Below are 16722 nucleotides of genomic sequence, written 5' to 3'. Positions count from 1 at the left end.
AAGATCTGCAACTGTATAATTAAAAGCAACCACTCCTTTCTTCAATCTCTATTCAAAATGGTCTCAACATTAAATGCTTATTTTTCCTTCACAATTACATGATGTTAGGCATACAAAAATTGTAATGCACCTGTAAATTTTTTATCTATAAGCAGGGATCAGTGAGGGGACCAACAGAGGGCAGAGAGTAGGGCAGTGGGATCAGTGTGGATATACAGTATAAAATTTCTTATAGTGAGCAATCACTTTTTCTAAATTGCTGCAGACTTGCTTGCAGTAACAAGATAATTATGGGACCATAGACAAATATGGCTTTGGACGTTGCCCGAACAGATGTTAAGTGGCACGTGCCTATATATTACATTAAAAAAAAAATTAGTATAAAATAAGAGAAAAAAGTAAGGTAGCATATGTGGTTCTTGTTCATTAATAAATATGATGACAGAGGGAAAGAAGGTGTCTTCATCTTCAGGTTCCTGTATCTCCTTTCTGATGGTAGCAGTGAGAAGAGGGCATGGCCTAGGTGGTGAGGGTCCTTGAGGATAGAGCAAGGGTGAGCAACCTTTTTTTAAAACTCACATTCCACTTTAAGTATTCCCTATGCCATAAGTGCTTTGTGATTGGTAAGGGATTGCTTAAGGTGGTATGTGAGTGGGAAGGGAAGGTTGAGAACCACTGCTCTAGATCTAATGGTTACTGAAATATTTTACTTGAGAAAAATTGTCATTGGCCCATTTCCTTTGGTGTTATGAAACTGTGCACATAACGAGTCAATTAGGGACGATTAAAACAGTGGTTTTCAAACCTTTTTCTTTCCATTCACTTAAGTATGAGTTAATTCTGCCCATGATCAACCTTTTAAAGCATTTCATCATAGAAGATATGAGGGCTGCTGGGCGATAGTCATTGAGGCAGCTCATTCTGTTCTTTTTGGGCACCAGTACGATTGAAGCTCTTTTGAAACTTGTGGGAACCTTCGACTGCAGCAATAAGAGATTTAAGATGTCCATGAACACTCCAGCTCATTGTTTGGCACAGATTTTCAGTACCCTGCCAAATACTCCAGAAGGGCCCGATGCCCTCTTGAATAATGAAGATTTATTACTCCAATTATTGTGATGAGGCAAGATCAGGATCATTTCAAACAGTTTTGATCTTCCCATCCAAGGAAAGAAACATTTGTGATAGTGGAAGGGCAGTAAAGTTTCACAATATTTTTCAATGAATACCAGTAGTTTGGCAACTAGAAAATTAGCTTGCTGATGAAGTGCAATGGGTGGTGGTAGAGGATTGTTTTTCTGATTGGAAGTCCGTTGCAACGTGTACACATAGGTCAGTGCTGGGACCTTTATTATTATGCACTCCTACTACATACATTTACAAATAAAACTTGGATCATAATGTAGGTGGTCTGAATAACAAGTCTGTTGTTGGTACAAAAATTGGTTGTTATTAATAGCAAAGAAGGCTGTCTAAGGATACAGACAGATGTATCAGATGGAATGTTGGGCAGGCTAGGGGCAGATAGAATTTAATCCAGACACACAAGAGGTTGGTCTTCTGTTCTATTCTCTGTGTACTTATAAATGCATAGACATAGCTCCAAAACAAAACAAAAATATGAAAACTTTCATACACAGAGACTGATGAGAGCATGGAAGTCACTACCACAGCAGGTACATAACACTGCTCATAAAACTATTACAGTAAGGATTGCAAGTCTCAAAAGACTGGCCTGAGATTTTCCCAATCAAAAAAATAGCCTGTTGTGTACATCATGTGCTTGTAAATTTCCAACAACCAATACAGATGATAATGGTAATCCTAACTCACATTATACCCATGCAATATTCTCAGAGACCAGAGAATATTAAGTGAATTTCACTATAAACAAAACCAACAGACCTTTCATCAAATAAAAACAAAATGGTGGAGGAACTCTGCAGTTCTTGGGGTGGGGGAGAGGGAGAGAGGAGTAGGGAGAGATGCATTTTACACATCCACTTTGTTCCAGGACATTCTCCTTTTTTCCAGAACCTGTGCTGTGTAAAAAGCACGGAAACAGAATCATGTGTCTTTTCAGTACAGTCTTTTTACCACAAAGGGACCTAGTAAAATTTCCAGAATGCTGCACAGTAAATGGCATTTCAGGACCAAATTGGCGGAATTAATATGGCATTACGATAGCGTTTAATGACGCGTAATGTGCAAGACGTTTCAGCATGAAATTTGAAAGTTTTAATCGAACAGTCAGTTATAAGCATTAAACAGCCAACAGTCACTTCGTAGCATGCAACGACCATAATGTCTGCCAACTGGAATGATTCTGAGGTCCACGAGCTCCTCACCATCCATGCGGAGAATTAAATAAACCACCATATAATGGGCACGATGAGGATGGACCGATATAAAATCAGGTAGCATTACAAATAAAAGAAATGGGATTCAATCGTGACAAGTCCCAGGTGAGAGGCAAGTTTAAATGTCTGCGTAGAAAGTACCATCAGATAATTATAGTAAGGCAGGCGGTGATTGGACTGGCAGCATTTTGAACTTTGTTATGCCATTCAGCCCACCCAGTACCACTAAGGAGAAACATTGTCGATCCATTATCCCTGATGTGGTTTCATATGTGTCTCCCTCCTCCAGCAGTAGTCCTGACGCTGGGGTCCCAAGTAGCATGGAAATTGAGGCGATCAATGCAGCTCTTGTGCCTCAAGAGCAATCAAGTAAAAACTTGTTTCTTCCGGAGAATCAACAAATTTTGTCATGTGTTTTGTAAGTGTATCTGTTCATAAAGAGCGGTCTTACTAATGAGGCTTGTGTTCCATTGCTTTCTAATGTGCTAGTCACTTAAAATGAGACCGAGATCTATCAAGGCACAGGTCGTGACCCAGGAAAAGACCATGTGGATGTTGAAAGGGACGATATTCAGGAGAAGGTCCAGAAAGGTGTGAGGAATGAATGAAGACAGAGGCACAGGAGGCGGAGATGGCAGCACGTGAGGCAGGCAGATGTTCGTGCGCAGAGGAGACGGCAGGGTTTGGACAAATGTTCAAAGATTTCCAGCAGGATATTAAAAACCAGGCCTCACTCATGTGGGACATGATGACTCTAATGTCATCCTCTGGTCAACAACATCAACCCCCTGTTCCACTGCCACAAACTCCCGTGAGACAGTACCAGACACATCAACCCCAAAGCCAGTATTTCTACCAGCCACAACAGCAGAGTGACCTCATGCAGCACTCAGATGAGACTCTGGTCCTCAACCCTCCTCCAGCTGCTGCAGTCATATTTTTCAATGACTATCAGAATCTTGAACTTACTCCTGATGATATTAACCATAAACTACTCCAAGACCACAGAGACCTGTCTGTACTAAGGCTAATTTAATGTATACTATCGCAGTGATTCTTTTTTTTACAAAATTATCAGTTTGGCTGCAGCAAGAGTATTGCTGCATATGTACATTGAACTTGTGTGTATGACAATAAACTTATTATCATTCACTCAAAGTACTGCAGCTGTTCAAGAAGGAAGCTCACTATTGCCTTTTCAAGCAATGGGCAATAAATGATAGTATTGCCCAGATCCAAAAATATATATATATTGAGCTTAGCACTTAAACATCTTCAGAAATGAACAGGTTAGAGAGTGAAGCAATGGCTTGTCTGGATAGACAGACAATTTAATGCTAGTTAGGCTTTCTTGGGCTTCATTCTATTCGACTAATTGTGATACAAAGCTATATCAAATTGTTTATTGTTATGTGTAGCAAGATTCGGTGAAAAAGTTTGTTTTGTGTGCTCTCCTGGCAAGTCAACTCATACTTGGTTCAATAAGAAGGCAGCAAAGAGAATATATGCTAGGAGCAGCTCTCAAAATGTTGCTCCACGCTGACGCCAACTTGAAAAGTTTCAGATCTCCTCCAGATTAATCTATGGTCCCCAAAAGCTATCCTAATTTTCATGATTTTTTTTTCCCTAATTTTCATGATGAAGAAAAATTAAGCACAATGTTTAGGAATTAAAAACAAGGGACATTGAGTGGAAATACTGAAATGTGAAGTACTTGACTTATCCTGAACATCGTTGTGTGGGTACTCTACCATCTCCTCAACCAATTCATTCCCATTCCCTTCATTGTTCATGTTCCTGGAATAAAGGCTGCAACAATGAACCAACCCCAGCTGTCACTGGGTTGAAAAGTTGTTTGAAAAGCAAACAATGAAGTTCATCAACCCATATGCATCAGGTCTGTAAGATGGCATTTATTTATGGTCGAACTTAAGGATCCAAATCTGAATTTCTTTCTGAGCAGCAAGTAGAAGTTTCAAAGGCTCCCTAAAACAACTAGACCATCATGCTCACCTCTCCCTATCACATCATGAGATTCTTAAATAGTAGTCTAAATGGAACAATGAGAAAAAAAAACCTTGCTCTACCTTTTGCACATCGACATCATGCTTTTGTTGTAGTTTCAGCTTCTCCTCATGGAATTTTGCTTCCAGCATCTTTGTCTTCATTTCAATCTATGTTCATTAAAATGAATAAACAAGGGTTACCCATTCCATTTCCTATTCAAAGAAAATGTTAAAGAATGCATAAAATTACCTATGGGAATTTCTTATTAAATCCTATTATTTTCAATTTATAGCTTACTCTTATAAAATTATGCTCCTAATAGTATTCAATTCTGAAATGGAGAGGTTATAGCTGCCATTGAGACCATTATTTTTAACGATAATCTTTTAATATCCTCTTTGCTTGGTCGTATTACTATTCAAAACTCCTCAGTTTAGCTCTTCAGGGGAACATGTTACTGCAGCCACATCACTGTGGACAATTACAAAGACATTAGGGACATCTGTGGTCTGGAAAAAGAAATATAAAGAATTATTATTTTATAAGAGCTACAGATATTATGAACCCAAATCACAGACTCCGACTGATATGCTCTTCACGTCACACCGCATTCCCAAGTGGAAATATTTGGGTGCTACTCCATCTCCGTTTAGCCACACGATAAAGCACCAGATGGAGATCAGATGAGCCAACAGCAATCACACTCGGCATTAAAGGAACAAGTTTAAAAAAGATACAATTGATGGGATGGGATGATCACTGGCAAACATTTTTATCCCTTATTGCTCACTTAGAGGCTTGCTAAGTAATTTTAAAGGGAAGTTAACAATAAATCACATTGTTTTCCTTCACATGTGGGTCAAAACAGGTGAAGAAGGAAGTCAAATAATTTTTTGCCTTATGACACAGAAAACCAATTAGCCTATCAAGTCCACGCTGGCTTCCAGCAGGGACAATCCTACCTGCCCTACGTTTCCCTAGGGCCCTGAAACTTATTCATTCTCACAGGCCTATCAATTCCTTTCCTTACCATCTTTCAATAGTAGAGAGTAATTTACAAAAGCCAATGGACATTAGTATCAGTGAATCGGAAAGAATTTCATGGTAACCTGCCATGAGGCCCCCCCCCCCCCCCCCCCCACCGAAAGACCTCAGGACACTGTTGGCTTTCCGAGAATTTGGGATTCAGAACTAAGGGTCAAGGCAATGTGAGTTGGAAAAGTGATCTTGAGCTTCTGAACAACATTCCCTGTGGCTACAGAGGTTAAGGAGCACTAAAAGTAACGACATCTGAGGAAGTGGTGAGATACATGGCCGCTTGATATCTCTGATGAGACTCATTTTTGCTTCTCCCTGTTTTTGTCCATGTTGAGAATCAGGCGGTTGTTCTCACCCCATTTTACAAACTTTCCAACCTCCTCTGTAAGTCTACTCATCATTGTTGCTGATGAGGCCAACTACTGTTGTATCATCTGCAAACTTGATGATCCTGTTTGAACATAATTTGGTAGCATAGTATGTTCAGCAGCATAAACAGTTGTGGGCCAAGCACACAGCCTTTAAGGTTTGCCAGTACTCAGTATGATGGGACGAGATTTTGTTACCAGTCTGGACTGACTGAGGTCTTTTGGTCAAGAAGCAAAGAATCCATTTGGAGAGAGGTGTTGAGTCACATTGAGGAGTTTATCCATCAACCTGTGAGGTATGATCATGCTGTGGAAAACTGCTCAATGAACAGCAGCCTAGCATCATTCTCTAGGTGGGTCAAGAGGGAATGGAGGGTCAAGGCTATGGTGTCATCTGTAGACTGTATGATTGGTAGGCAAGCTGGAACACGTTGATTGATGGCTGAAGATAACAGGCTTAAGACCAGGGGAAAGGGGTGAGAAACACAAGGTGCATTGCTTGAAAGATTCTGGAATCAAATTTTATGATAACGTCCAAAGTGAGCTGGATATATTCTTCAAAATGAAAAAAAATGCAGAACTATGAAGAAAGTAGGAAGTGGGACAATTTTGGACAACTTTATCAAAGAGCAAACAATGGAACAAATAGCCTCCTTCTATACCTTATGATGCAGGTACTAGTTTATTGCTATTCCTGAGCCGAGATACATGTTGATTTATTAAAACAATGGAACTATTATTCAGTCCACATATTGGTGTACCAAACACTGAAGTGTGCCAAGTGCTGAGAGTTAACTGTGCTGAGGGGAGGCACTTCACCATACAAACCAGTCAGGTCAGAAAACCCAGAAGCAATAAGAATGCATCTGCTGTAGTGTTGTTTTCCTGAGTATTATTCATTTTATAAAATTTTTAAAATTTAGACATACAACACAGTAACAGGCTATTTTGGTCCCCGAGTCTGTGCCACCCAATTTATACCCAATTAACCTACACCCCCGGTACTTTTGAACGGTGGGAGGAAAGTGGAATCCCCGGGGAAAACTCATGCAGGCACAGGGAGAATCTACAAACTCCTTTCAGTCAGCATGGGATTCAAACCCCAGTCCCGATCACTGGCGTTGTGAAGGCATTGCCCTAACCGCTACGCCAACCGTGCTGCCCCTAATCTCATGTGGCAATCATGCCCCTGGCCTATTTCAACCCAAAGATCCACAGTGTTATAAATTCTCCTTTTCCTTCTCACAAAAATTGTGATTTGATCTGTTTGATTTATTAATCATTAGCTGACATTTTTGCCAATTTCAAACTTGTGCAAATATATTATCTGCAAGCAATTGATGATAGCTGATGTTTTATGTTTGCTTATGCAGTTCTTAATGTTATGCTCAATAACAATTTCATTTATACTTGTCAAACATATTTATGATATTTAAAATTATGATCTATTTGATCTGTTTAATTTCCTTCTCTATAAACAAAACTTCATGCTTATAGGTTTCTCCTTATCTGATGCTTACAGCTCCATCTGCTTTTATTGCTTGTGATTTTTATCTGATCACCTCTGGCCAGAGGCACATCTCAGAAAATGCTAACACCTCTGGTTTGTAATGACTAAAATGCTTGTGCTAGTGTGTCTATAAAGGCTTCGTGAAACATAAACAAATAATGGGGGTAGGGTTTACCTCAAAAACCTACATTAACTTAGCCAAATATATTAATTCAAATTAAATCTGACTGGGTCAGTGGAAGATAGTGAGCAGATGCCAAGTCTGGGACCAATTCTCCCAACCTAAAATAAAATAGCAGGTTAGAAGGAAGCTATTGTTTTAAGACTCCAGCCTTATGAATATAAACAAAGCTTTATCAGTAAATGGTTTGAAAAATGGCATCTGTCTGACCTGCTCTCTGAAAAGGAATGTGACAATAGAGAAGTGGACTTGGAAGCAAAGTGCAAACCAGCTTGTTAAAAATTTAAAACAATTCATTCATGTCAAAATATTCAGCTCTGGTGTCTGGAGGAAGCAAATAAAAAAACAAACACCAACATTCCACCTTGAAACTACTTCTGTTATCATTTTATAATGGGATTTTCCAATGTATTTAACTTTCAGTTTAGGAATGAACCAACTGGTGTGTTCAAATTAATTTGTTGAAAATAAATAGGTACCATTTTACCCTCAACAACAGAAACCTTAACCAAAATAAGATTAGAGGAAACTCAAATTACCAGTACATAATCAAGTTTTCATATCAACTTGTGCACATTTATCATTTTATTGCAAAATCTCATAGCCTATGATTTGATTAAACAGTTTTTTCCCCCTCATAACTGACTTCCAGAACTCAACTGGACGATGACCAAAACAAAAGCAAAATATTTGAGAAAGCAAGAAATCTGTAATAAAAATATATACTTTTTAAAATTGCAGCAGGTCAGAAAATATCTATAATGCACATAGGTGATTTTAAGATTCTCCCTGCTGTTTACCAATCTCACTGGTTTCTATTTAATTTACAGATTCAAGTACTTCCAGCCCATTGGCCTGCATTACCCAAAGTCACCTGACACAGCCAATTAACATTCTAACCCATATATTTTTGGAACGCTGGAGAAAAGCGGAATACTTGGAGGTCACAGGAATAAGAGACAAACACCTTACAGATGGCGGAGGATTTGAACCCGAGTCGCGCTGCTCAAACCACTACTCTAACAGTGATGCCTCAGCCCTCAAAATACTAACAATTCATAGATGTCAATTTTAACAAATCTGTCATCGCTGAATGTCAAGTGCCCAGTATCAGGAATTCCCTCCAATGTCAAAATATCCACTTCCATTTCCATAGAGATATGCAGCATGAAAATAGGCCCATCATGTCAGCACCAACCATTCACACTAATCCTACAATAATCCATTTCTGTCCTCTCCAATATCCTCATCAACTCTCTCCAAATTCTACCACCTATTGACATGTAAGGAGCAATGTACAGTGGACAGTTAGCCTACCACCCACACCAGTTTGTTGTAAGAGACAAAACAAGAGCATGTACACTAATCTATATCATAAAAATTATCTTACAATCACTTTATGAAAATCTGTGTCAAAGTTTGTTTACTAATTTTCCTGTAAAGCAACTTAGGACATTTTTACCAAACACATGAATGCATTTTTGCTGTTAAATAACAATGACACGATGGATGTTTCGTGATTAATTTTCCACAGAGCAGCTGCAAAAATAAAAGCAGAGCTTTACTTTGTACAATTTAAACAGTATATTCAGATCTGTAACATCTGTGAAATGTGGAATGAATCCAAACTTATGCAATGTAAAGGCCAGGAGGTTGGATGGAGAAAAAGCATTTGTGTGTGTGGAATATTGAAAAGAAAACAAAAAAAAGGTCAAGTGAGCAGGAACTATGAACTACAAGAAAAAAGTTGCATTACAGAGAAAGAAAATTACTCTGTGGTTCACAATTGTTAAAGTGGTGTCTTGTGGGACCGAAGCAAAAATTGAACAAAATATATACTGTAAACAAGAATAGCTAAATTATCTCATGTGAAACAGATATTTGAAAAGGTTTGTTGAACCCTGCAAAAAAGAAAATAATACATGTACTAACATTTCTCATAGGTTTTGGAATTCATTACTAAATCACCATTGCCAAATGCAAATTATATTGAATTATTTCACTCTAAATCTAAATTCTGTTCTTTGAAAATTTCAGTAAACTTTTGATATTCCTTTCTGATGTAATCCAAAATAGGAAATGTTCAGCCTGCTGAGCAGCACCCACAGTGAGAGAATCAAAGATAATAGCCCCTTTCATGCTGGCACTTCAACCCTGTAATTAACCACCAATCTACCGTGCATCTTGGCGCCTCACAGTTTGGCGGGCAGCAACCTCCTTTGAAGAAGACCGCAGAGCCCACCTCACTGACAAAAGGCAAAGGAGGAAAAACCCAACACCCAACCCCAACCAACCAATTTTCCCCTGCAACCGCTGCAACTGTGTCTGCCTGTCCCGCATCGGACTTGTCAGCCACAAACGAGCCTGCAGCTGACGTGGACTTTTTAGCCCCTCCATAAATCTTCGTCCGCGAAGCCAAGACAAAGAAGACTAGTTAACATGCCAGGGGTCAAATCATCCCGGGGATGAAGCACCTGCAAGGGATACTGGAATGTGAGGAGTCAAGCAAGTGCTAATTAAAAATGAAGTATTATGGGTTAACTTAAGGTGAAGGGATGCTGGAATGTGAGGAGTCAAGCAAGTGCTCATTAGAAATGAAGTATTATGGGTTAAATCAGGGTGAAGGGATGCTGGAATGGGAGGAAGGGTTATAAAAGTATAATAAAATAAGGATCTTCAAAACAGGAGAGCAAGTAGATAGCTTTAGCAAGTCTTGGGCATTGATTAATGAGTAAAGAACAAAGACGATATTTCCTGGCTAACAAGTTTCCAGGAAGGCACATAAACTGATAAGAAGTTAGAATCCACGTGGGCAGAATTACCTAATGCTAAACCAATCCAGGAGGCAGAAGAATGTTAGGGGGAAGGTATCTCTGTCCTGAAATGAAATGTATAAAAGTTGGGTCTGCCTCAGTATCTGTGTGTATTCCCAGGGTAAGGGGAAGCACCCAACTTTGCATTGTTGTAATAGTAGAATAAAAGTTCTTTGTTCTCAATTTTTGTCTCGAGCAAATTCTGTGAAGGTACTTCTGTTTCTCACACACCTAAGGAGGTAGTATCATTGCTTATTCATTTTGAACCAGTGCTTCAGCATGATGCTGAACCAAGCCATGAAAGACCCCAACAATGAAGACGCTGTTTACATCCGGTACCGCACGGATGGCAGTCTCTTCAATCTGAGGCGCCTGCAAGCTCACACCAAGACACAAGAGAAACTTGTCCGTGAACTACTCTTTGCAGACGATGCCGCTTTAGTTGCCCATTCAGAGCCAGCTCTTCAGCGCTTGACGTCCTGCTTTGCGGAAACTGCCAAAATGTTTGGCCTGGAAGTCAGCCTGAAGAAAACTGAGGTCCTCCATCAGCCAGCCCCCCCCACATCTCCATCGGGCACACAAAACTCAAAACGGTCAACCAGTTTACCTATCTCGGCTGCACCATTTCATCAGATGCAAGGATCGACAATGAGATAGACAACAGACTCGCCAAGGCAAATAGCGCCTTTGGAAGACTACACAAAAGAGTCTGGAAAAACAACCAACTGAAAAACCTCACAAAGATAAGCGTATACAGAGCCGTTGTCATACCCACACTCCTGTTCGGCTCCGAATCATGGGTCCTCTACCGGCACCACCTACGGCTCCTAGAACGCTTCCACCAGCGTTGTCTCCGCTCCATCCTCAACATCCATTGGAGCGCTTACATCCCTAACGTCGAAGTACTCGAGATGGCAGAGGTCGACAGCATCGAGTCCATGCTGCTGAAGATCCAGCTGCGCTGGATGGGTCACGTCTCCAGAATGGAGGACCATCGCCTTCCCAAGATCGTGTTATATGGCGAGCTCTCCACTGGCCACCGTGACAGAGGTGCACCAAAGAAAAGGTACAAGGACTGCCTAAAGAAATCTCTTGGTGCCTGCCACATTGACCACCGCCAGTGGGCTGATATCGCCTCAAACCGTGCATCTTGGCGCCTCACAGTTTGGCGGGCAGCAACCTCCTTTGAAGAAGACCGCAGAGCCTACCTCACTGACAAAAGGCAAAGGAGGAAAAACCCAACACCCATCCCCAACCAACCAATTTTCCCCTGCAACCGCTGCAATCGTGTCTGCCTGTCCCGCATCGGACTTGTCAGCCACAAACGAGTCTGCAGCTGACGTGGACTTTTTACCCCCTCCATAAATCTTCGTCCGCGAAGCCAAGCCAAAGAAGACTGGTTTGTCCATTGTGAATGGGACAGGGGTATGGAGGACATCACCACTGGAGGATAGGTGCCCCTTTGGTCTGTGATGCCAGGTGGTGAATGTGAAACTGATTAACATTGGTCCAATGTGAATGGCTCTACCGGTATTTTGAAATGGTTCGTTGAACCACCGATTTAGCGGTTAGCCAATATGAAAAGGGTCAATGTTAAGGGTCCATGACCACTCATTGCCTTTGCTAATATGATGGACTTTCAAGACGTGCAGTCCACATCTCACAGTTCAATGATTGCAACATATTCAAAAATGATTATTTAACCAATTGTATTAGATATAATCCACCCTATATCATATTAATTCTCTTTAGTCAGTTCATCAATCTGAAACATTAACATCTTTTCATAGAAACATAGAAAATAAGAGTTGGAGAAGGCCATTCAGCCCTTCACCACCATTCAGACGATCATGGCTGATGACACAGTTTAAACACCACAGATGGTGCCTAGTATGCCGAGTCCTTCCAGCAATGTGTTTTTACTCAAGATCTCCAGCATCCACAGTATTCACCCATTTGTAGGTTAGCTAGAATTCTATACAATAGCATTTTGTACAAATTCAACATTTCTTTTATAAATGTATATCTGATCTCTGCTGTTAATGCCTAAAATCTTGCCTGCTTTTTCATTGCACTTGCTAACTACAATATACCCAAGACTTATTGCCTGTATTTCACTGTCCTAATTTTATTCAAAAGAATTCAACAATATTTGTCTGGTATTTTGTTCTCTTTATTCAAGCCAGATGTGCTTCCAGATTCCATTTACCACAGTTCCAACTTGATTCTCATCTGCTCCTTTGCAATTTCTTGATCCTAAATACACTGTAACTGCTCTATATTTTTGCAAATTAGTTACATCATTCTTTCATTCAAATTATTATTTTTCATTTGGTGAAAAGCAGCATTCCTAACACAAATCCTTACAAAATGCAACTTGACATTTTCCTCTAATTAAAAATTCCTGTCATCTCTGCTCTTTAGAATCTACCAATTACCAAAGTTACCTTCAATTTGAAACATTTCTATTTTTCAAAAAGACCTAATCTAGAACTTAAATTCCTTCCAGAATTATAGACGGACACCCACTGACTCATTGCAGTTCATCATACACATGTTCAATGCTACACCATTGTTCGTTTTGCAAAAAAAAGGTATAAATACTTAATGGTACAGCACTGGGTTGTGGGAGAAGAGAATTAGTTACTACTTTACATAAACCAATAAAATCAAGTGCTTAGGCAAAAATAAATAATTAAAAAGGCAAATTCATTTTCTGGCCATTATTTTAATAAACCCATTAGTTGTCGAGAGCCTTGGCAAGAACCCTTTTGGAGCACTTTCATTATTTTAGTGCCAAAACTTAAGAAGGATCTATTGGCTTCAAAGATGCACAGAGCAAATCCACACAGAAGAAGACCAAAATAAAAGGATGATGTAATGGGGCAAGTTCACATTACATTGGAATTTTGAAAGTAGGGCTTGCAAAATTAAGAAACATATTCGTGAGCATGAAGACATACACACAGAAATGTTAGTTCAACTACCTCTTTCATTACTGAGATTAACAGGTAATTTGGTGGAGAGTGAATGCTGTAAAGATATTGATTAACTATCATCTAATAGGTGTGTCTGATGGTCTATTCCCAATCTGCATAGCCAATCCTCATGGAACATGGTGGTAATCAATTGCAGGTCATTTTGATAAACCAATACTCCCATTGAACATGCTAATTCTGTTAAAGAAAATCAAGTGCCTAGTACAGGAGTCACAATAATAACTGCTACCAGCAAAACTTTCCAAAAGCACTGCAGCACTTATAAGGCATACAAATACCAGGATGTAGTTTTAAGGATATACTTTAATAGCGTGATTCAGATCACTTTCACTAACTTAATCAATACAAAACTAACTTTCCAAATTTGGTCAAGTCTATCACTTTGCAGGGAAGAATTTAAAACACATACAACAGCTGCTTTATCACTTCTAATAGTTGCTCCACCAACAATGACCACATAATAATTGACAGGTTAGCAATAAAGACAAAGAGACCATCAAAGGAAGGACTGCAGCATGCAAGAGATAAATGATGGATTTTATCACTCCAGAATCAGTGAAAATTTAAAACATCCTCCTCCTTAAAATTATACTTCTGGCATTTACCTGGACACGTCTACACAAACCTGGCAGCAAAGACGCAAACATCAGGATGCTCTTTATTGACTGCAGTTCGGCATTCAACAGCATCATCCCCTCAAAACTAATCAGTAAACTACAAGATCTGGGACTTAATATTCCACTGTGCAATTAGATCCTGGATTTCCTCACCTCCAGACCCCAATCAATGTGGATTGGCAAGAACATCTCCTCTACAATCTCCACAGGAGCACCACAGGTTTGCGTATTTAGCCCCCTGCCTTACTTGCTTTACACCTCAGTCGACAAGAACACCATTTACAAATTTGCTGACCATATCATCTTAGTTGGCTGTATAAAAAAGGGCGATGAGTCAGCAGACAGGAGGAAGATTGAAAGCTTGGCTGAATGGTGCACCAACAACATTTCACTCAATGTCACCAAGACGAGGGATTGTAGACTTTAAGAAAGGAAAACAGAGGTATACGATCTTGTGATCATCAAGGGGTCAGAGGAGGAGAGGGTGAGCAAAATTAAATTCCTGGGAGTCACCATCTTAGAGGACCCTTCCTGGATTCATCATACCAATGTTAGTATGAAGAAAGCTCGTCAATACCTCTACTTCCTCAAGAGTTTGCAAAGGTTTGGTATGGTATTAGAAACCTTGGTGGAAAGTGTGTTGACCAGCTGCATCATGGCCTGGTATGGGGAATACCAATATCTCTGAGTGGAAAGCCCTGCAAAAGATAGTGAACACCGTCCAGTATATTACAAGTAAAACTCTTCCCACCATGAAGAACATCTACATAGAACGCGGGAGAGGAAGGCTGACCTTTTCCCCACAAGTTCCCACTGGGAGGACTCATTCACACATGCTGATGTTCTTTAAAAACTGCAGTTGATGAGAACTGGTTCGTGTTCTCTTGAAATTCACAATTATCTCCTTGATTTTGTCAATGCTGAGTGCAAGGTTTTTGGTGTTGCACCCTCAATGAACTGATCTACGAATAGCACTAGTGCAATACATTAATTGGATGGTTTAACATATTCTTAAATGCAGAATGCACAGAATTGCAAACTGTACACTAGAAATCATAAGGTAAGACATTCAGTCTTAAACTGACCTACCACATAATCTTTACAGGTGACTGACATTCTGTCATGTTGAGTTTATTGTCATCTGATTGCACAAGTACAATCAAACAAAATAGCTTTCTCTGGTCCTCGGTGCAAAACATGCCAGATATACACATAACCAGATATAACACAAGGACAAACAATACATATGCAGGACAAGTATTTCATCTATACACATAAATAAATAAATATTGTTTTGTACATATGAGAGTCTTAGATGGTTAGTGTGAGCAGTTCCTTTGGTCATTTAGCATTCTCTGTGCCCGTCGGAAAAAAAACAGTGGTGCTGGTTCTGATACTCCTGTATCTCTAAAGGGTCATGGCTCAAACGTGCCCCTTTGGATTATAGTGAGCAGTTCGGGCCTCATATCTAAGGATGGCATTGAGGTCTGAAGGTGGCTTACAAGAATGATTCTGGGGATGAGAGGGTTAACATATGAGGAGAGTTTGATGGTGCTGGGCCTGTACTTGCTGGTGTTTCCAACAATGAGTGTGGATCACATTGAAAACTACTAAACAATGAAAGGGCTGAAAAGAATGGGCATGTTTCCAGTAGTGGGAGAATCGAGGACCAGAGAGCAAAGCCAGTGAACAAAAATACATCCTTTTAGAACAGAGATAAGGAGAAATTTCTTCAGCCAGAGAATGGTGGCTCTGTGGAATTTGTTGCCAGACAGCTGTGGAGGTATATTTAAAGCAGGGATTGGCTATATTTAAAACAGAGATTGACAGGTTACAGGGTTGATAGTAAGGAGTCAAAGGTTACAGGGAGAGGGCAGGAGAATGGGTTTTAGAAGAAAACTACATCAACCGTGATTCAAATAGCAGACTCAAAGGGCCAAATGACCTAATTTTGCACCCACATCTTAAGAACTAACCCACTGAAGTGCCATTGAATCTTCCCTTTATCTTTGATAATTTCACATCAATTTTCAAAAACTGCAAAACAAGAGTATCCAAGAAAATTTTTATTCAGCTGAAGAATAATCAACGGCTTAAACAACCCTCAACGCCTTAAACTACCCACAATGCCTTAAACAACCCACAATGGCTTAAACTACCAACAATGCATTAAACAACCCACAAAGGCTTAAACAACCCACAATGGCTTAAACTACCCACAACTGCTTAAACTACCCACAATGCCTTAAACAACCCACAATGCCTTAAACAACCCACAACGCCTTAAACAACCCACAACGCCTTAAACTACCCACAATGCCTTAAACTACCCACAACGGCTTAAACTACCCACAACGGCTTAAACTACCCACAACGGCTTAAACTACCCACAACGGCTTAAACTACCCACAATGGCTTAAACTACCTACAACTGCTTAAACCACCCACAATGGCTTAAACTACCCACAACGGCTTAAACTACCCACAACTGCTTAAACTACCTACAACTGCTTAAACTACCCACAATGCATATAACAACCCACAACGGCTTAAACTACCCTCAACGCCTTAAACAACCCACAATGCCTTAAACAACCCACAATGGCTTAAACTACCAACAATGCATTAAACAACCCACAACGGCTTAAACTACCCACAATGCCTTAAACTACCCACAACGCCTTAAACTACCCACAACGGCTTAAACTACCCACAACGGCTTAAACTACCCACAACGGCTTAAACTACCCACAATGCCTTAAACCACCCACAATGCCTTAAACTACCCACAACGGCTTAAACTACCCACAACGGCTTAAACTACCCACA

The 16722-nt window shown here is 40.0% G+C and overlaps 1 protein-coding gene across 7 annotated transcripts in view; it reads right to left on the bottom strand.

The window, feature by feature from the left end:
- cep112 (centrosomal protein 112) overlaps window positions 1–16722 on the bottom strand; it is a 399081-nt gene that overhangs the window by 277719 nt on the left and 104640 nt on the right. For all 7 annotated transcript variants that reach the window (XM_069929793.1, XM_069929789.1, XM_069929788.1 and 4 more), the window contains one exon: window positions 4448–4534. In XM_069929793.1, the coding sequence (XP_069785894.1) occupies window positions 4448–4534 (87 nt within the window). The remainder of the gene's footprint in view (window positions 1–4447; window positions 4535–16722) is intronic.

This window comes from Narcine bancroftii, chromosome 3, assembly GCF_036971445.1.
Source record: "Narcine bancroftii isolate sNarBan1 chromosome 3, sNarBan1.hap1, whole genome shotgun sequence".
Classification (NCBI taxonomy): Eukaryota; Metazoa; Chordata; class Chondrichthyes; order Torpediniformes; family Narcinidae; genus Narcine; species Narcine bancroftii.
The sequence above is the reverse complement of the archived record's forward strand: the minus strand, read 5'-3'. Positions and strand labels throughout refer to the sequence as shown.